Raw genomic sequence first — 21191 nt, 5'->3', positions numbered from 1 at the left:
CTGAGCCTGATCAGTGATGGTATGTGCAAAAAAAAAACACAGTAAACCAGCAGGTCTGGTAGCAGTTACAGACAGAAAAAAAAGTGTATTGAGCTGATTTCCTCCTCGTCCCATGCATTTGGAATTGGAGGGAGGGGTACAGTGATGTTGGGAGGGCAGGTGGTCAGAAAAGTAGGAAGAGAAAATCCCATTAAGATAGTTTGCTGGTGCCATCCTAACTCCCTGGGAATTACCCAAGGTGGCAGCAAAGTTAAACCAGAAAGATATGGAGGCTTTGGAGAAACAATTCACCAGGAGTTTGCCTGGTTTAGAGGATATTAACTATGAGGAGACATTGGACAAACTTGGCTTGAAATCACTTGAATGTCAGAAACTGAGGATGACCTGAAAAAAGTTTATAAAATTATGAGAGGGTTGGATAGAATGGTTATTCAGAGTTTTTTTCCTAGGGATAGAAATGTCGATTACAGTCGAACCTGTTCGGATAACTGATCGTTCGGATAATCGATCTGATCGTAAACACATGGTAATTTATAAGTGCCAGTTATCCAAACATTTCTCGGTTATCCGGCAATGCACAATGCAGTTTAACTGGTAACTGAGTGCTGAGTTGCCTATTGCCATTTTTACGGGACCTTGAGACCTTGGTCGAATAATCCGCAATTTGGATAATTGACGTTCAGAGAATTGAGGTTGTACTGTACTACGGGACATAGATTTCAGGTAGAAGAGGCGAAGTTTAAAAGGAGATCTGAGAGGCAGGGTTTTTGACACAGAGGGTGGTAAGTGCCTGGAATGCACTGCTAGCGGAGGTGGTGGAAGCAGATACAATAACAATGATGCATGAAAGTAAGGGAATACAGAGATACAGACCCACACAGAGGCAAAATGTTTTTAGCTGGGAAAGGTGTAATGTGTCAGTGCAGACTTGCTTGGCTGCAGGGCTGGTTCCTGTGTTGTACTGTTCCTTGCTCTTTGTTGAATAGCTTGTTTCAAACAGGCAGACAGACAATTTAGAGTCACCTTTTTCCTGAAGAGATTGACAGACTGTGGAGGTTGGAAGCTCCTCAAAGGTAGTTGTCTTTCAGTGGGTCATTAGATTCAGAGGATCTAAGCTCCAAATGATGGAGCTGCCATAATGAAAAGCCACAGCCAAAGGTCCAAGGCAATCCTGCGGAGAAGGCACCCTTTCCAAACTGATAGCCCCAAACCAGTTCGGGATGCTTCACTTTCAAATTTACATAAGGTGTCTGAGGGAATCTCCATGTTAACCATTTTGAGACTGCCACTGTACTGCAGCAGTGCCTACCTCTCTCGGTCAACATGTGCTGAGTGCCCTTCTGATTGCAATACTATGATAAGGAAAAATTTGCTCATGCAGAGAGTGGGGAGCCTGTGGAATTTTCCGTCACTAAATGCAGTTGAAGCCAAAGCACTAGATATTTCCAAAAAGGAAATAGATACAGTTCTTCAGACTAAAGAGATCAAAGGGTATGGTATAGCAGGAACAGAGTACTGAGCTGGGTGATCAGTTCTGATCACGTTGAATGGTGGAGCAGGCTTGAAGGGTCAACTGGCCACCACCTGCTCCTATTTCCTATGTTTCCCACATCCCGACCCTATCTGCCATTCTTAATAGTGTGGCAAGCATGGAGGTGGCCAATGGGGAGACAATGGTTGAGTTGTACTTTTGTGTTAATCTAGAGACCTAGGTCATGCTCTGGGGACCTGGGTTCAAATCCCATCATTTTGGAATTTGAATTCAATTACAGTCTGGAATTAAGTGTCTCATGCTGACGATGAATCTGTTGTCTGGTTCAGTCATGTCCTCTGGGGAAGAAGACTGCTGTAAACACCTGGTCTGGCCTACATGTGACTCAAAACCTACAGTCCTGTGGGCAATTAAGGATGGACAATAAATACTGGCCTAACTAGCAGCACTCATCCTGTGAATGAATAAAACAAGAAATCAGGAGGCTGTCGATCAGATGGTTGTTCCAGGGCATGAGCTGACGAGCCTGATATATTCACAAAGTCGGAGTTCTGATCTATTCCAGAAAATTCAGCCCTTTGATCAAATCAAAACCTTTCATCAGATCCATGGGTGGAATATCCACTTTTTTTAGATTAGATTACTTACAGTGTGGAAACAGGCCCTTCGGCCCAACAAGTCCACACCGCCCCGCCGAAGCGTAACCCACCCATACCCCTACCTTTACCCCTTACCTAACACTATGGGCAATTTAGCATGGCCAATTCACCTGACCTGCACATCTTTGGACTGTGGGAGGAAACCAGAGCACCCGGAGGAAACCCACGCAGACACGGGGAGAATGTGCAAACTCCACACAGTCAGTCGCCTGAGGCGGGAATTGAACCACTGTGCCACCGTGCCGCCCACTTGCTTGAGTTTAGAGGTCAATTGTGAGTAATGAGGGTAAACACGGTGAAATGATAAGAAAAATGGAACTTCGACATTGAGAAAAGAATTTCTGAATTTCCTCTAATCAAATATTGAAATGAAAAACAACCTTCACTTTTGCACATAACACTCTTGTCATTGATCCTGAAACAATTTAACCCTTGAAATATGGACTTTCATTCCTCAGAATTTTATTGTCCCTGTCTATTCTTTTATTCCGCAATAATATTTGTATCAAACTACCTGACTTTTGTCTGCCTTAATTGTAAATGTTGATATTTTGCTGTGTTAGAGGGGTATAATTTTAAATGCATTGGAGTGATTTGGAATCTTCTTTTTATCTCTGACAAAATGTGTTACAATAAATAGAGCCATCTCCTGTTAATGTTTAAAGCCTGGTGCGAATTGCTTTTATCCTGAGGGCAATCAGTCAGGCAATTTGGTCATCTTTGTAGTCTAAATTGTGTTTTATACCTTTAGTGACAGTTTGTGAAACAGTGGGGCATGATTATTGATGTACTCTTCCCAGTTAAATTGCAACAAATCACCTCTAACTTGCCTGTAACTGTCACATTGCTTTGGACTGCAGGAAGACACCCGAATCTCGGGCATGGGCACATAATGCATCTTATGGATTTTTAGTTCCTCTTCTTAGCATTCATTCACTTTGCACTTACTGCTGGAGGCTGCCGGCCTGTGTGTCTTTCATTGCCTTTTAACCTATAGGTAGAGGTGGCAGCTTGTCACAGTAGGAGGCACTGAATAATCAATGGAGTTGGCATGTTGTGCACAGAAATGTGCTATGTAAATGTCACAGTATGGGGCACGTGCCGGCAGTTTATATGGCAAACACGGTGCATGTGCTTCAGCCATAAGAGAAAGTTAAAGGGGACCAGTCCTTATTGAAGTCATAGAGTTCATAGACGTACATCATCTATGTAGGCTCTTCAGTTCAACTCGTCTATGCTGACCTGATATCCTGAATTAATCTAGTCTCATTTGCCAGCATTTGGCCTATATCCTTCTAAACCCTTCCTGTTCATATGCCCATCCAAAAGCAGTAATTGTTTCAGCCTTCACTACTTCCTCTGGAAGCTCATTCCATACATGCACCACCCTCTGCATGAAAATACGCCCCTTCGGTCCCATTTAAATCTTTCCCCTTTCACCTTCAACCAAACTGGCCAGTTTTGGATTTCCCTATACTGTGGAAAAGACCATGGTTATTCATTCTAATTATGTCTCTCATGATTTTGTAAAACTCTATCAGGTCATCTCTCATCAACCAATGCTCCAGGGAAAATAGCCTCGGTCTATTCAGCCTCTCCCTATTGCTCAAGTCCTCCAACCCTGGCAACATCCTTGTAAATCTTTCAGGTTTATAACAACATCCTTCCTTATAACAGGGAGATCTGAATTGAATGCAGAATTCCAAAAGAGGTCTCATACCTGTACAGCTGCAACATGACCTCCCAATTCCCATACTCAAATGCACTGACCAATAAAGGCAATCATACCAAACGCCTTCTTCACTATCCTATCTACATGTGACTCTATTTTCAAGGACCAATGAACCTGCACTCCAAGGTCTCTTTGTTCAACAACACCACCACCCCCACCCTGGACCTTACCATTGAAATATGGACTTTCAATCCTCACAATTTTATTGTCCCTCTCTATTCTTTTATTCCGCAATAATATTTGTATCAAACTATCTAATTTTTGTCTGCCTTAATTGTAAATGTTGATATTTTGCTGTGTTAGAGGGGTATAATTTAAGCTGCATTGGAGTGATTTGGAATCTTCTTTTTATCTCTGACAAAATGTGTTACAATAAATAGAGCCATCTTCTGATAATGCTTAAAGCCTGGTGCGAATTGCTTTTATCCTGAGTATAAGTGTATAAGTCCTGCCCTGATTTGCCCTATCAAAATGTAGCACCTCACAGTCTCTAAACTAAACTCCAGCTGCCATTCTTGGCCCATTGACCCATCTGGTCATGGTCCCGTCGCACTCTAAGGTAACCTTCTTCGTTGTCCACTACACCACCCTACAGTCAATCCATTTGCACTGTCACACTCAGTCAAGGGGGCTCATCAGATTCCAGGATGGGAGGTCAGGGGGCAATAATTTCCTGCAGTGTGACCAATAGCGAGACTGAATATGAAGATGGTGGATGGAACAGCAGCTGGTAGGGATACATGAGGACAAGAGGTGGTGAGTAGAAACCAGTGAGTGAAGAGAGGGGAAAAAGTGTTACAGTCAGTTCCTCTACAACTATTCTTGTGCAACCCTGCATTATAGAAAAATCGTGCTTTAGAAATAGTGCTTAAAATGTTGGCACTATAATTGCATTACAGCCAACACATGTTTTAAAAGGTCACACTGTAGAAACATCATTCCCAATCCATCAATCGCGTTACAGTGAATCCGCATGGATAAAACACATGTTATAACAGAACAAACTTTATTTTATTACAGATTTCCAGTTTCTGCAGTGTTTTGCTTTTATTTGGACAGAAAGACCAGCCTGCTCTGCCACTCAATAGGATCCTGGCTGATCCTATCAGGATGAAGTGGGAGGGAACCAATGAGTGGGCAGGCTACATGCAATAGAGAGAATTGGTAGGGTAGGTCAGAGGACCTCCTCGTGTGTCTGCTCCTGGGCCTGGCCAAACTGGCCCAAAACAGGTCCAGGCAGCAGGCCGTGGAGGGGGTTGTTATGGCCGATTGCCTGCCCCTCTTCCGCAGCTATGTCCGTGTCTGGGTGTCTATGGAGAAGGAGCACGTGGTGTCCACCAACACGCTTGAGCTATTCAGGGAGAGGTGAGTGCCGCAGTGAGTGAAGTGCTTTATTTCCCCCTCCAACTCTATCTTGATGTAATCCTTGCCCTCCCCTTCACTTTTTTGATCACGCAGCATTGCCCTTTGATGAGAAGGACACTGCTTGTCACTGGCTACTCAGGTGTTTCCTTTCTTCCTGGTGGTGGAATATAAGTAAAGATTTGTACACCTGTTGTCTTTTATTGTGTCTCATACCTGCACACACATATCATGGGTGCTAGGGAAATATAACAACTACAGCTAGAAAAAGGAATAGGGAGAATTGGAGATCATGATGATATGCGAGAGGCATGTGCAGTGGCTGAGCTAGTGAGTCATGGGCCTTTGAGTGTGAAGCAGCAGAAAGAAGATGATGACACTTACTCTCGCTAAGGACAGAAGACAATTTACCTTATCACTGCATTCCATAAGAAAAGAAAATACTGGAAATATTTAGCAGGTCACGAGACTTTAGAAGGATGAGATGGCATATGATTGAAATGTATAAAACATGAAGAGGACTACAGAGAGTAGATGCAAGAGTATGTTTCCCCTGGTTACAGAGTCGAGACTGCAGTCACACAGTGCCAGGATTAGGACTGAAACGAAGAAACATTTTTACATTCAGGGTGGTCAACCAGTGGAAATTGATGCCACAAAAGGCTATGGAGACTGATGAGTACATTCGAGGAAGAGATTGATAATATTTTTAGGTATTAAAGGCATTATGGAATTTGGAGAGAAACTGATAATATAGCGTTCAGACAGAGGATCAGTTATAATAGTATTGAGTGCTGCAGCAGGCCCAAAAGGTTTCTGTATCAAGCAACATCTGTGGAGACAGAATAGAAATAACCATCCAAGCAGTGACCCTCCATCAGCACAGCGATCCATCCTGAGGATTTCACCAATCCAGTTTTTATTGTGGCTGAGTATCAGAATGGACAAATACTAATTAGCTTCTACTGGAAATGTATGTGGGCGGGCATCAGCGAAGATGCAATCAGGCTCTGCTTCTGTGTAAAACAATTTTAATCACAGAGTTGATGCAGAAAAACTGCAAAACAGCTTACAAAATGGGGATAAGTTCAGCCTCGATAAAATGTAAGGATTTTATTTTGAAAGGCAATTTATGTTTGGAGAATCTCTGAACAGCTGGTAGTAGGTGCAAGTTTACAACCTCCTATACAGCAGGCAAAGAGAAAGCAGTGTTTGTAGGTCAAAAAAAAACTTACAATAAAACTCCATTTTTCCCAATGCCATCTCGGAGCTGCCAGTTTGCTGGGATGGTAAACCGCTCAGGTGGAGAGCTAAGAGGCAATTTTCCCCTCACTAGCAAATCAACCTATATACATGCCAATTCTCATCTCCCATTCCACTGCCAAAAGAATTACAAAATCCAACAGGTAAAACTGAGCAGGTACATGAAGGCTGTAGCTCATCAGATGCCTGCCTTGGCCAGCACTCCATTGTTTTTTCTGTGAATCATCCCCACACACTTCATGTCAACCAATCTCCTCGACCCTTCATCCACATAACCTCAGTCAACATTGAACCAATGATGGACCACGAGCTAAATTCCAGAGATAAAGTGAGGATAACTGTCCTTAACATCAAGGTCACATTTGACAAAGTGTGGCATCCTGAAGAAGGGCTAATGCCCGAAACGTCGATTCTCCTGTTCCCTAGATGCTGCCTGACCTGCTGCGCTTTTCCAGCAACACATTTCCATCTCTGATCTCCAGCATCTGCAGACCTCACTTTCTCCTCAAAGTGTGGCATCAAGCAACCCTGGCAAAACTGGAATCAATGGGAATTAAAGGAAAATCTTTCCACTATTTGGAGTCAAACCTGGTAAAACAGGAAGATAGTTGTGATTGGAGGTCAGTCTCTCAGCTCCAGTACAACAGTGTAAGAGTTCCTCAGGCTAATGTCTGAGGTCCAAACATCAGCTGCTTCAATGACATTCAATCCATTATAAGGTCAGAGGTGGAGGTTGTTCGCCGATGATTCCACAATATTTAGCACCATTCACAGTTCCTCAGATACTGAAACAGTCCCATGTCCAGCTGGGCAACATCAGGCTTGGGCAACAAGTGTCAAATAATGGTCATGCCACACAAATACCAAGCAATGACCATATCCAAAAAGATAGAAATTAATCACTGCCCTTTGACATGCAATGGTGTTATCAATACTGAAACCCTACTATCAGCATCTTGGGGGCTTACTATTGACCAGAAACTGAACTGAACTCACCATTTCAATATAGGTTACAAGAGAAGGTCAGAGGCTGGGAATGGTGGAAGGAGTAACTCAACTCCTGATTCACCAAAGCCTATCCACCATTTACAAGGCACAAGTCAAGGGTCTGATGGAATACTCTTCACTTGCTTGGATGAGTGCAGCTTCAACAACATTCAAACGCCTGACACCATCAAGGACAAAGCATTCTGTTTTATTGGCAGCTCAGACACAAGCATTCATTCCCACTATCATCAACACAACGCTCAGTATCAACAGAGCATACCATCTACTGGATGCACTGCAGAAAATCAACAAGGTAGTTTTCAGCACCTTCCTAACCCATGACCACTTCTATCTAGAAGAACAAGGACAACAGCTACTCGGGAACCCCACCTTCTGCAAGTTCCCCTCCAAACCACTCACCATCCCGAGTTAAAATATGCCTCTGTTCCTTAAATTGCTGTGTCAAATTTCTGAGAACCCCCTTCAAGCAGCATTGTGGATCGAACGACACCAAATAGACTACAGCAGCTCACCACTATCTTCTCAAGGGATGGATAACAAATGCTGGATCAGCCAGCAAAGGACAAATCTCTGAATTGTTAAAAAGATGCTCGATAGGATCAAACCACCAATCTCCCACATCATCAAGTCTGTTCGTGGTCCATCTCTGACAGGCCATGATTGACTGGTCATCATGAAGCACACTCATTACCACACTAACCACAAATGGGAAAGCAACACGAATTAGATTACAATTAGATTAGATTACTTACAGTGTGGAAACAGGCCCTTCGGTCCAACAAGTCCACACCGACCCTCTAAAGAGCAACCCACCCAGACCCATTCCCCTACAGTTACCCCTTCACCTAACACTACAGTCAACTTAGCATGGCCAATTCACCTAACCTGCACATTTTTGGATTGTGGGAGGAAACCGGAGCACCCGGAGGAAACCCACGCAAACACGGGGAGAATGTGCAAACTCCACACAGACTGAGGCGGGAATTGAACCCGGGTCTCTGGCGCTGTGAGGAAGCAGTGCTAACCACTGTACCACCGTGCCGCCCTTAAGTTGAAAATGGAGTTGAAAACCTCACTGACATCTCCCCTGAGAAAGTGAATCACATTGTTTTAAGCCACCCCATGCTTACTCACTAGCATGTTGATAAGGTGAATTAAATCTAGGTTACTGACTCCAAGTCTCCCTTCTCGATCTTGGTTAATCACAGCTCAGTTCTGAGAAAATATGATTTGCGATCTAAGCTATGTTAAGCTGTCAACTCTCAGCCATTTACATTCATAAGAACAAGTAGCAGAAGTATTTAGTATGATCATGGCTGATCTCATCCTGGCCTCAACTCTACACTCCTGCCTGTTCTCCATAACCTTTCAACCCATGACTAATTAAGCATCTGTCTAACACCTCCTTAAAATTACCCAATGTCCCAGCATCTACACTGCAACCAAATTCACCACACTTTGACGGATGTAGTTTCTCCTTGTCTCTGGTTTAAATCTGCTGTCCTTTATCCTAAAACTATTTGCCTCCCATTCAGAAAAGCTACAAGAAGAGCTTATGCAGAGAATGAAGATGTCACAGTTATGTCAATAAAATGCCTTAAGAAAGGGATACACTCACAGGAACCATTTATTGGCCAAATGTGCAGAAGTATTTCACCTACCCACCTTTCTGATCTTTGACCTTGATGAAAGCAAAAGCTCATGAAAAGATAAACTAAAAAGAGGAAAAGAATGCTGCACTGTACTAAGCTAAAAGCACGGCCATAAACATAATTGGATAATGTAAAAGATAATATGACATGAATTGTGTTCAGAGTTATACAATTCCCTCATTGCATTTGAATTATTGATAAAGACTGTCAAATGTTTCCACATCTCTCAGCTTTCTATGAAGTCCATGTCAATGCAAAATATGAATATTATTTCCACATCTGTGTTGCTTCCAAACACCATTATTTACTTCAGAACAAACAGAACAAAACAGACTTGCTCCACTACTGTTTTCTCTCCTCATTATTTTGACATTGCTCATTTGAACTCTACCATCTGGTTCCTCCCACATTTCAAATACATCACTTTATTTTCTTTCTCTATCACCATGCTGTGGTCAAGACATATACTGTATCCTACCCCAAATGTCTATTTCATGATCCCAAAACATTGTAGCTCCTTGTATATCATTGTTGGAGGTTAGGAACAATCTATAGGATTTAAAAACCAAGTATGGCTTCTCTTAAATTGTAATTATCTTAAATTTTTGTCCATTGCTTTCATTAAACTTGGTGATGTCCTGCATAATGGGTCTTAGTGCTGCTTAAAGGGCATAAATCAAAATACCTTCCTCCTTGTAAGTTCCAGTCCATATACTGCACTCTGATTTATGCATTTCTAACAATATTGCCTTTCATACATTTTTTACATTACAGAATTACGATCCAGTGGTTGCATTTTTCTAAACATCAAGAATTTATTATGAATTCTTTCCAATATATAAAGATTACTTTTGGCAACCACAGTTTTAGTGGGTTTCAGTCGAAGACTTCCTTCGCTCTTACACTGCTACAAGTTTGCTTTAAGTCAATAACCATAACATTTGAATTACTGTTCTCGTTTAGAAGGAATTGCACACTTCTAGCATTGTACCTGTGAAAGAGAAGTATTTCCCCCACTTCTGACTTTTGAAATAAAGTAAAATAATTGTTGCTGTCAACAGAGATCCAGGTTTGCAGAGGACACAGACACAATAAGTTCAACAGGTTACAATGTAATCTATGTTGTACAAGCAATGATTTGAGTTTTGGTCTTCAATTTTATCAAGTAACTGAAGTCAATTTTACCATGAAGGGATTCATCTAATATAATTATTTTCTGAACAGAACTACACCAGATTAGCACAGAATTATTTGTTTTTAGTTACATCGAAGAAATCTTTCCACTCGTGGAAAATACTAAAGGCAGAACAAATTGATCCAAATGTTTCATCCTTTGCCTGCAGCAAGATAGCTAGTAAAACTTCTGAAGAAACATCACAGACTTGAAATGGTAATTCCTTTTCTTCAGTGATGCTGCCTGACCTTTCAAGCATTTCCAGCATTTTCTATATTTATATGAGATAATCAATGTTAGTTTTGAACCTGCCTGGTGATTCATGCCAATTGGGATTGTGCTATAAAGATGGTGTTGTTTTATGTTTTTTTTTATAGCAAAGGAAAATGGGAAAAGGGTGTTTTAAAATCAAGGACTGTAGAGGAATTTATACCCTTTTGAAAACAAGTTCCTAGAACTTACTGTGAACTTTGTTTGCAGTGCTGCTTTGTTTGAGCATGGTAGCAGAGGAAATAAAATCGTATTGCATTTAAAGAGGAGGAATGTGTGATTGCAGTGTAAGCTTCAGCCAGCAACAGATTACTGATTGGCTTGTGCAAATGTGCAGCTATACAACAGGTCTGTGATTGGTTCTGGTCAGATAAACACCACCTTGAATGTTTATATTGAGGATGAGAAGCCTCTGCATGTTGGGAGAGCAGGTTCTGTACCCCTGCAATAAAAGTGCCTGAAGCAAACTAGTTATATTCTCCCACCGGCTGCAGCAAATGTTGCCTTTCACCAGTGACTAAGACTCTATTATCAATGTTCCAATCACTCTGTGAATCCTGAAAAGTGAGAAAAATCTGGAGAAAAGAGATCAAAGATCACAAAATCTTCCGAAACAAAAATAACATCTAATTTTACCCTGAAGAGTCATGCTGTTGAAATGCATTTCCCTAGTTTCCCCTCCCATTAAAGTCTTTTTTATGTATCTATTTGTTTGTGTGTGCAGGGGTTTAAAAGTGGGTTAGAGGTCACAGTAGTTGTGGGCGGCACAGTGCCAGAGATCCGGGTTCAATTCCCGCCTCAGGCGACTGACTGTGTGGAGTTTGCACGTTCTCCCTGTGTCTGCGTGGGTTTCCTCCAGGTGCTCCGGTTTCCTCCCACAGTCCAAAGATGTGCAGGTTCAGGTGAATTGGCCATGTTAAATTTCCCGTAGTGTTAGGTAAGGGGTAAATGTAGGGGTATGGGTGGGTTGCGCTTCAGCAGGTCGGTGTGGACTTGTTGAGCTGAAGGGCCTGTTTCCATACTGTAAGTAATCTAATCTAATATATTCATAGTTTTGTTTACCTGCAGCTTGAACTTGTTAATATAATCAATAGATTGTATCAAGTACGGGAACCTGCTCCCTGTTTTCTGTTAACCTGATTCCTTCAGATAGGTAATGTGGGGACTTAGCATACTTTGATTAAATCATTACCTTCTGCCTTAACACCAGGATCATGAGGCTTGAGAATCAATGCACTTTCCCAAATGAGTCGTAACAGTACTCATTGTTAAGAAAAGATTGTCATTGACTGTCACGACCCTCTAGTCAAATCACGTGGCAGAATTCACTGCAAAAAGCGGTTTTCAGAAAAATGATCATACTGGGTAAGAGGGAGAATGAGGCAGAATTACACCAAGATGACAGGAAGAGAAAACGGTGTATACACACTACAAATCTGAAACCTTCAACAAGGAAGAGAAAATAGTCAGGATAGGAGGTAAGTAATCATGATGCCTACTTTGAATCAAAGATAAGATGCTGTTATTAGAAAAGGAACTTTCAGTACTTTAAATTTCCCAATTTATAAACTCATATCCCCTTTGAATCCTTTACCATCATAAGCAGGTTCCCTGGATGTCTATTCAATAATAGAAATATGCAGTGCATTAATCTTGCCCTTTGGTATTTATTCCGTACCTGATGTCGGTCTAAAGCAATAGCAGTGAGGGTCAGTACTGACACATGCACAGAACAGTATTGCGCAAACCGACTGATGTGACACATCAACTTCCCGAACACCCAGTTGCTATTTACGAATCGAACCTGCAAGAGAAAGAGCAATTATCATACTCAATCTCTATTCAATCTTTTACAGGTAAGTTACCTATCATTACCAAGAAGAAATAAAATATAACGCAGTTGAACAATTGAACAAGTTATCTTAAACACAAGTTCACCTGCCTTTCACTTGAAGACACTGACAAGTGGGATGGTTCCAATCTACTGAAATCAGAAAGCTACTGGTACTATACTTAGTTTAATATATGAATGTCAGCAGTGCATTCAAACAAATCTGAGCTATATTTTGTCTTCATTCAATATCCACCTGCACTTGTAAAGGAGGTGCTGAGTAATCCATGGAAATAAATAACAAAATGCTGAAGAAACTCAGCAGATTTGACAGATCTATGGACAGAAAAACAAAGTTGATGTTTCAAGCCCAGTAACTCTCGTCAGATCTGAAATCAGCTAAGAAATGGCGGCATTTATGCTGATGACAGGTGGTGTGGTTAGGGAGGAAGGAAAGAGTCAGATGAATCAATAGAGGCAGGGCTCAGAGAATGAGAAAGAAAATATAGGAAGCAGGCAATGGGATTAGTGACTGTAACCTGGAGACGCAATAAATGCTGAATAAGTGAGAATGGGAAATGTGAATTGATTGGTTGGCTGCACTGACAAGATATAGGACCAGGGGTATGGTGGGTGGTGAGGGTGGTAAGGAGGGGAATAGGAGTGGGGGGAACATAGAGAGGGCACTCTAAATTTGTTAAACTTAATGTTGAGCCCTGAGGGCTGTACAGTACTGAGACATAAGGTCAGGTTTTGTTCCTCCATCTTGGTTGAGCTTCACTGGACCACTGCTGCTGGCCTGCGACAGAAATGTTAACATAGGAGCAGGGTGGTGTGTTAAAGTGGTAGCCGACTGGAAGTTCAGTGTTATCTTTACAGAGATGGAGATGTGCATGAATCCAGCCTGATATCCCTTTATCTGTGCTCAGAACATAATGGCAAATATCCGCAATACAAATAGCAGTAAGAGCCAAGGATTAAAACTCAGATCTTTGTGATCTGTATGACTCACAACCATACTCAATTGTACAGTTATTATCGATGCTATTGAAGAAGTCTTCGTTTTTTTTTTCAAGAGAAAAGGAAAGCTAAGCAGAGTTAATAGATCTGTAAACCTATGCCAGGGCTTCCCAGTTTAGGGGTCAGGAACACAAGTGGAGTCACACGCTGGTGGTGCAAACAGCCAGGTTGTAATAGCTGGTTCCCCTTTGCTCTAGTTAGCACCCTTCGCTCTCTCCCACAGCTCAACAATGAGTCACAACAGTTTACGCTTTGAAGTGGAGTCACACCCAGTGGGAAAAATGAAGGAAACACTTCCTTACAGGACCAATAGATTGTAGACCTCAGGACAAGGAAAGGGTTACAACAATCAACATTAAGTAATGTACAGCAGGCTAATTAATCCAAAACAATACTGGATGTGTACCACAACATTCATACTTCTGTGTGGGCAGACATATCAAATCAGTCGATTGAAATAATGAAAATAAAAAATCAGGTAGACACACTTAATATACAACACAATTTTAAACAGAAACCAAAGTTACCCATCTGAAGTCAACAAGTAACATTCTCAATCTCATGCATAGTTGACAAAATTGCTGTTAAATCTTTTTTTTATCATGAAACGGAGCATCTCTTAAAAAATAGTCCTTACAAGTAACATTGCTCATGACTGATCCACCTTCTCAAGGGCAACTAAGGATGGACAATAAATGCTGCCTAGCCAGCGATGCCCATGTCCCAGGAATGAAAAAAAAATTAGAGATCTGCATCCCAGGAATGAAAAAAAAGTTAGAGATCTGCATCCAATTAAACAGCCAAAACTAGTCCCATCCATATTGCGATGACTGAGGAGGTAGACGAGGGTAAAGTGGTAGATGTGGTGTACATGGATTTTAGTAAGGCGTTTGATAAGGTTCCCCATGGTAGGCTACTGCATAAAATATGGAGGTATGGCATTGAGGGTGAGTTGGAGGTTTGGATTAGGAATTGGCTGGCTGGAAGAAGACAGAGGGTAGTAGCTGATGGTAAAGGTTCATCTTGGAGTGCAGTTACAAGCGGTGTTCCGCAAGGATCTGTTTTGGGACCATTGCTGTTTGTCATTTTTATAAATGACCTGGAGGAGGGGCTAGAAGGTTGGGTGAGCAAGTTTGCGGATGATACAAAAGTCGGTGGAGTTGTTGACAGTGAGGAAGGAATTGGCAGGTTACAGCGGGATATAGATAAGCTGCACAACTGGGCAGAAAGGTGGCAAATGGAGTTCAATGCAGCTAAGTGTGAGGTGAATCACTTTGGTAAGAGTAATAAAAAGATCGGGTACTGGGCTAATGGTCGGATACTTGGTAGTGTGGATGAGCAGAGGGATCTTGGTGTCCATGTACACAAAACTTTGAAAGGCTGAGGCACTTGGGGCTGTTTTCATTGGAGAAAAGAAGGTTTAGGGGTGACTTGATAGAGGTGTACAAGATGATTAGGGGTTTAGATAGGGTTGACCATGAGAATCTTTTTCCACGTATGGAGTCAGCTATTACGAGGGGGCATAGCTTTAAATTAAGGGGTGGTAGGTATAGGATAGATTTTAGGGTTGGATTCTTTACTCAGCGAGTCGTGAGTTCATGGAATGCCCTGCCAGTAGCAGTGGTGGACTCTCCCTATTTATGGGCATTTAAACAGGCATTGGATAGGCATATGGAGGATAGTGGGCTAGTGTAGGTTAGGTGGGCTTGAATCGGTGCAACATCGAGGGCCAAAGGGCCTGTACTGTTCTATGTCTATGTCTATCTTTTCTATGACCAATGGGGACGTGGTTTTGAAATACACTTTTGAGCTTATTGTCAATGCCAGAGCCATTAGTTAATTTAATTGAAAATGGAAGCTTTCTTCAGTCTAAAGTTACGCAATGTTAAAGGCTGTCAGATGCAAGACATGCCTATTTGAGAATGCTGAGGAATATCAAAGAGACTGGAGAGTTGTCAGCAGTGATGCAATCCTTAAAATCATCAAATTCTCGTCTGCAGGAAGATGCATGCCTGTCAGGGCTAAATCCCTGAGTCACTGGTAACCCAAACTCTCAGATTTTAATGTGCATATTCTCATGGATAATAAAGTCACTTTTTACTGCCACGCTTTACAGAAGGTATAACACAGATGAGATTAACTCATAGAAACCTGATTGGAGTTCTCGGTATGGATGAAATGAAACTGAGGCAGTACCATAATGTCCATTAAGAGCATAACATTATAAAACCATTACATACCAAAAACATTTGCGAATATTTTGTTTCCAAAATCCTGGGTACCTTCTCGATGTAGACTTTAAATCAGAGATGTCTGAATTACACTGATGTACACTGATAAAGATACTTGCACCCAACAAGGTGAAATCAATAGTGCAGGTGGAGATTCAATTCTAAGATAATTGGTTTCTGAGAATCAGTTCGGTAGCTTTATCTCTAAGCCAAGCTCCCTTCGAGCTGAGTTTCTCCTACAAACTTGAGCATCACTGAACAACCCCCAAGACAGCAAGACTGTTAAATGTCTCCGGATTCAGAATATTTATCTTCAAATTTCATAATTGTTGGTACCAGAGCTATGGCATTAACATCTCACAAAATGTCCACAAGAATTCGCAAAAATGTTTCAAATGCACAGAGTGACTCATTATCAATGAAAACAAATCTGAATTGTATTTTGTACAACCAATACCCCATTGCCAAGGCATTTTAAGTGAGCAATACGTATTGTCCATCCCTAGCTGCCCTTGAGAAGGTGGATCAGTTATGAGCAATGTTACTTGTAAAGACTACTTTTAAGGGATGCTCTATTTCATGATAAAAAAAATTCAACACCAATTTTCTATATTTTAAATCAAGATTAATTGGCATGTTAAAAAATACTATAATTAAACATGGGGCAGCTTGAAAGACCTATGCCTGACCTATATCTCAGCTGGTTCCTACACCTCCCCCCTTCTCCCCACCCCCCCCCCCTCTCAGCACAATAAGAGGGGGGTTCCAGGCACTTTTTAGTCTTAGAACATAGAACAGTACAGCACAGAACAGGCCCTTCAGCCCACGATGTTGTGCTGACCATTGATCCTTATGTATGCACCCTTACATTTCTGTGACCATATGCATGTCCAGCAGTCTGTTGCTAATAATCCTAGCGCCTCCAGGTCTGGTGCAATGACATCAGGCAGGTCTTACCAAAGTGAAGGGGGTGTTAAGGAGTGTGATCATGATATCGGCCACAGCCAGATTGACCACGAACAGGCTGGTAGCAGAGTGCATCCTCTTGTTTTTGACCACCACCTGGCAAACCAGGACATTCCCGAAGAGCGAGATGACGATGATGACAGAATAAGCGACGATGAGCAGCGCTTTGACGGTCGGGTTCTGGGACTCGGCTTCATACTTGGACTGGTTGCTGAAGATTCCCCAGTCCTCGATGGTCAGGTTGCCCCAGTTGAACAAGGAGGAGCCGTTGGAGAGATCGTACAGCGCCGACAGAAAGCCGCTGGCATTGACTTCCTCCTGGCTCTTTCGGAAGGAGTTGGTGACATAGGGCAAAGGCAGCCAGAGATAGCGGCTCATGGCGCTCATTTAACAGCAGGATCGGCAACTTGGGGACATCCAGCTCCGGCGGATCACATCAAGAGCTTTGCAGTGCACGCCACTCCAATGCAAATCAACAATTCGCTCAATGATGCCGCACCAGGTTCCTGTAAAAGTGCCGACACATCTCCCTTCTCTGAGATTTGATCTTTCCCCAGCTCTGAATGCTGAGCTTCCTTTATACCGAACAGGAAAGAGGCGGGTTTACTGCAGCACTTCATCTGGATGCCTCCTTTGCAGCCAGACCCCCACCCACAGTATTGTACCCACTTCACCCGAAATCACAAACTGCTCCAATACTCAAAACTTTCATCACCCACCTTGCACTAGCCGGGAAGTTGCATTCACAAGTCTTCAACTTGTTTTGTACTGCAGTTCCAAAAGAGAAATGTATTTCCGTTCAAGCAGTCATAGCACGCACACTGCTCCCCACACCCCTCCCCATCCCACCCAAAGTCACATTTTATTAGACAATTCAGGAATGAATGAACATACTTTGCAGCAATTGTATTAAAAAGAGAGAAAAGTAAGGATACTCATTTCTGTCTTCGGCTTCAATAGGGACCCACCAGTCGTTAGTTTGTAATGTATCTACCCTCAACCCAGAATGTCCCTTTCACCATTTGCCCACCACCATGATTGCTGCGGTGATACTGAGATAAATGATCAACATCTATAGCGCCCAAATACTGCGGATGCTGGAAACCTGAAATTACAGGAAATAAAATTGGGACAAACCCAGCACGCCTGGCAATATCTGTGGAGAGAGAAAACAGAGGCAACATTTCTTAAGCCAGTTTGACCAGCTCCACCGATTCAGCCAGACTTGCCAACCTTCTCCTGCACTTTTTTTAAAATTATATGTTAGCTACAGAATCCAGTTGTGCTTCGCAACTCAGAATACACAGAAACATGTCCCAGGCACCAACAAGTCATTTCCAGCACAATAATGTGAAGCTCCCCTATAAAATTAAAGCAAATACTAGAGAGCTGAAATGATAAAAATGCAAAAAAAAACGTTTTGAAGATGTTTAGCAGGTGTGGCAGGATCTGCAAAGTGAGAAATAAAGTTTTCATTTCAAGCTCCCTTTATTTCTGCAGCTCTGTGATTTGGAAAGAGCCACCAGGTAGAGACATCTTTGCACTTTGCTATATTAGCTGAGGAGTCACCAGGAGGGCAGACTGCAACTATGTTCGTTACTTACTCAGGTTAGAAGAAAATAAATAAGGGATAAACTTTAAAAATAAACAACAATGTCGGATGCTGGAAAACAGAAACAAATACTAAAATTGTTGGAAAAACTTAGCCAGTCTGACAGCATCTGTGGAGAGAAAGCAGAGTTAATATTTTGGGTCCAGTGGAACCTTCTTCAGAAGTAAACTTTTATTGAAGACGAAAACCCACACAGATGGATTTTGATGTAATATATTGTCACAAAATAACAACAATAATCCTTCCAGGTTCTCACGATTCACTGAGCAATTGCCTTTTTTGTTTAGCTAGTCATGTGATGTGGAGGTGCCTGTTGGACTGGGTTGGACAAGGTCAAAAATCACATGACAGGAGGTTATAGTCCAGCAGTTTTTGAAATATCGCTCCTTCTTCTAGTTCTAGCGAGAGAGCAGACACCTGGCACAGAATTTATAAGCAAAAGATTAAAAGGCTTAACAACTGACATCAATGTATTGAACAAACCTAAGACAATGGAAATGACCAAGTTGGATCCCTACTTTGTGCAGCATGAAGTTGTTTTACTGTAGCCATATGACCATACAGTACGGTCAAGAGCTAAGAGAAAAAATGAGGACTGCAGATGCTGGAGAGTCAGAGTTGAAAACTGCAGTGCTGCAAAAATGCAGCAGGTCATGCAGCATCCAAGGAGCAGGAGAGTTGATGTTTCAAGAAAGGTTTATGCCCAAAATATCGACTCCCCTGCTCCTCGGATGCCACCTGACCTGCTGTGCTAAGTCTCTACAAGGATAATGGGGAAAGTGGCCAACTTCACGGGAACAAAAGCCTAATGTGCAGAAACAAAGAACAATACAGTACAGAAACAGGTCCTTCGTTCCTCCAAGCCTGTGCTGCCACATTTTGCCCTTTCATAATAAAACTGTCTTCACTTACACCATCTGCATCCCTCTATTCCCTTCCTATTCATGGATTTGTCCAGGTGTTTCTTGAATGCTGCTATTATGTCTGCCTCCACCACCGCCTGTGGCAACACAATCCAGGCACTCACCACCCTTTGTGTAAAACACTTGCTTTGCACATCTCTTTTAAACTTCGTCCCTCAGACCTCAAACCTATAATTGACCCCTTGACCCATGGTAAAATCTCATACCTCCCACTCTATTCATGCCATTCCCAATCTTATAGACTTCTATCAGGTCACCCCTCAACTTCCTGCATTCCAGTGAAAACAAACCCAGTCTATCCAACCTTTCTTCATAGCTAAATTGTCCCATACTAGGCAGCATCTTGGTAAACCTTTTCTCTCCAAAGCATCCACATCCTTCTGGTAGTGTGGTGACCAGGACTGTAGTTGAAACTTTATTGCTGGAACAGTACAGCAGGTCAGGCAGCATCCAGGGAACAGGAGATTCGACGTTTCGGGCACAGGCCCTTCTTCAGGAATGAGCAGAGAGTGTTCAGCAGGAGAAGATAAAAGGTAGGGAGGAGGGACATGGAGGACCTCCGACCGTCGGGTTGTTGTGGTTTGGCGGTGGATGAGTCCAATGACCTGCATATCCTCGGTGGAGTGGGAGGGGGAGTTGATATGCTGTGCTACAGGTTGGTTGGGTTGGTTCGTCCGGGTGGCCCAGAGGTGCTCTCTGGCTCGCTCCGCAAGTAGGCGGCCTGTCTCCCCAATATAGAGGAGGCCACACCGGCTGCAGCGGATGCAGTAGATGATGTGGGTGGAGGTGCAGGTGAATCTGTGACCAGGACTGTATGCAATATTCCAAGTGTGGCCTAGCTAACGTTCTATAAAGCTGCAGCATAACTTGTCTTTCCTTATACTCAATGCCACTTCCAAAGAAAGCAAGCATGCCACAGGCCTTTTTTACAACCTTATCCACCTGTGCTGCCACCTTCAGTGATCTGTGGACCTGCACTCCCTGATCCCTCTGCATATCAATTCTCCTAAGGGTTCTGCCGTTCACTGTATAATTTCCACCTGAACTTGACCTTCCAAAATGCATCACCTTACATTTTTTGGGATTAAACTCCACCTGTCATTTTTATGCCCACGCCTCCAACTGATATATATCCTACAGTATCCTCTGACAATCATCCTCACTGTCCACAACTCCACCAATCTTAGTGTTGCCCACAAACTTACGAATTAGACCAGCTACATTTTCCTCCAAATCATTTATGAACAGCAGAAATCCCAACACTGATCCTTGTGAAACACCATTAGTCACAGCCCTCCATTCCGAAAAGCATCTTTCCACCATTACCTTCTGATACTATATGGCTTCACCTTTTGTATCAGTATGCCATGAGGGATCTTGTCAAAGACTTTACTGAAGTCCATGTAGACAACATCTATTGCTTTTCCCTCATCAACCATTTTCATCACATCCTCAAAAAACTCGATCAAGTTAGTAAGGCACGACCTCCCCCACACAAAACTATGCTGTTCATCACTAATAAGTCCATTTGCTTTGAAATGCATTCAGATCTTGTCCCCGAGAATCTTTTCAGATTATTTTTCAAAGTAATTTTCCTACCACTGACGTGACACTCACAGGCCTGTAATTCCAGGATTATCTCTATTACTCTTATTAAAGAATGGGACAACATTAACTATTCTCCAGTCCTCTGGGACCTCACTTCTGGTCAAGGAGGATACAAGGATGCCTATCAATGCTCCAGCAATTTATTTTCTTGCCTCCCTCCATATTCTGGGATAGATCCCATCAGGACTCAGGGACAGATCCCATCAGGACTCAGGGACTTATCTACCTGAATACCTCTTAAGATGTACAACACCTCTTTCCTTTTAATATCAACTTGGCTTAGAAACTCAACATTCCCTCCCCTGAGATCATCCTCCATCAATACCTTCTCTTAGAACCTTACCTTTCTCTTCTGGCTCCACACATAGATTTTCTCTTTTGTCCTTGT

General features: G+C 42.4%; 1 protein-coding gene across 1 annotated transcript in view; it reads right to left on the bottom strand.

Moving 5' to 3' along the window:
* LOC122557388 (probable G-protein coupled receptor 83) overlaps positions 1-17524 on the bottom strand; it is a 28415-nt gene extending 10891 nt beyond the window's left edge. Inside the window, exons 1-2 of the mRNA XM_043705047.1 lie at positions 16652-17524; positions 12291-12416 (exon numbers count right to left, since the gene is read on the bottom strand). Of these exons, the coding sequence (XP_043560982.1) occupies positions 12291-12416; positions 16652-17047 (522 nt within the window). The 5' untranslated portion in view covers positions 17048-17524. The remainder of the gene's footprint in view (positions 1-12290; positions 12417-16651) is intronic.
* Between the last annotated feature and the right edge of the window lie 3667 nt (positions 17525-21191).

Source organism: Chiloscyllium plagiosum, chromosome 15 (assembly GCF_004010195.1).
Source record: "Chiloscyllium plagiosum isolate BGI_BamShark_2017 chromosome 15, ASM401019v2, whole genome shotgun sequence".
NCBI classification, from domain to species: Eukaryota; Metazoa; Chordata; class Chondrichthyes; order Orectolobiformes; family Hemiscylliidae; genus Chiloscyllium; species Chiloscyllium plagiosum.
The sequence above is the reverse complement of the archived record's forward strand: the minus strand, read 5'-3'. Positions and strand labels throughout refer to the sequence as shown.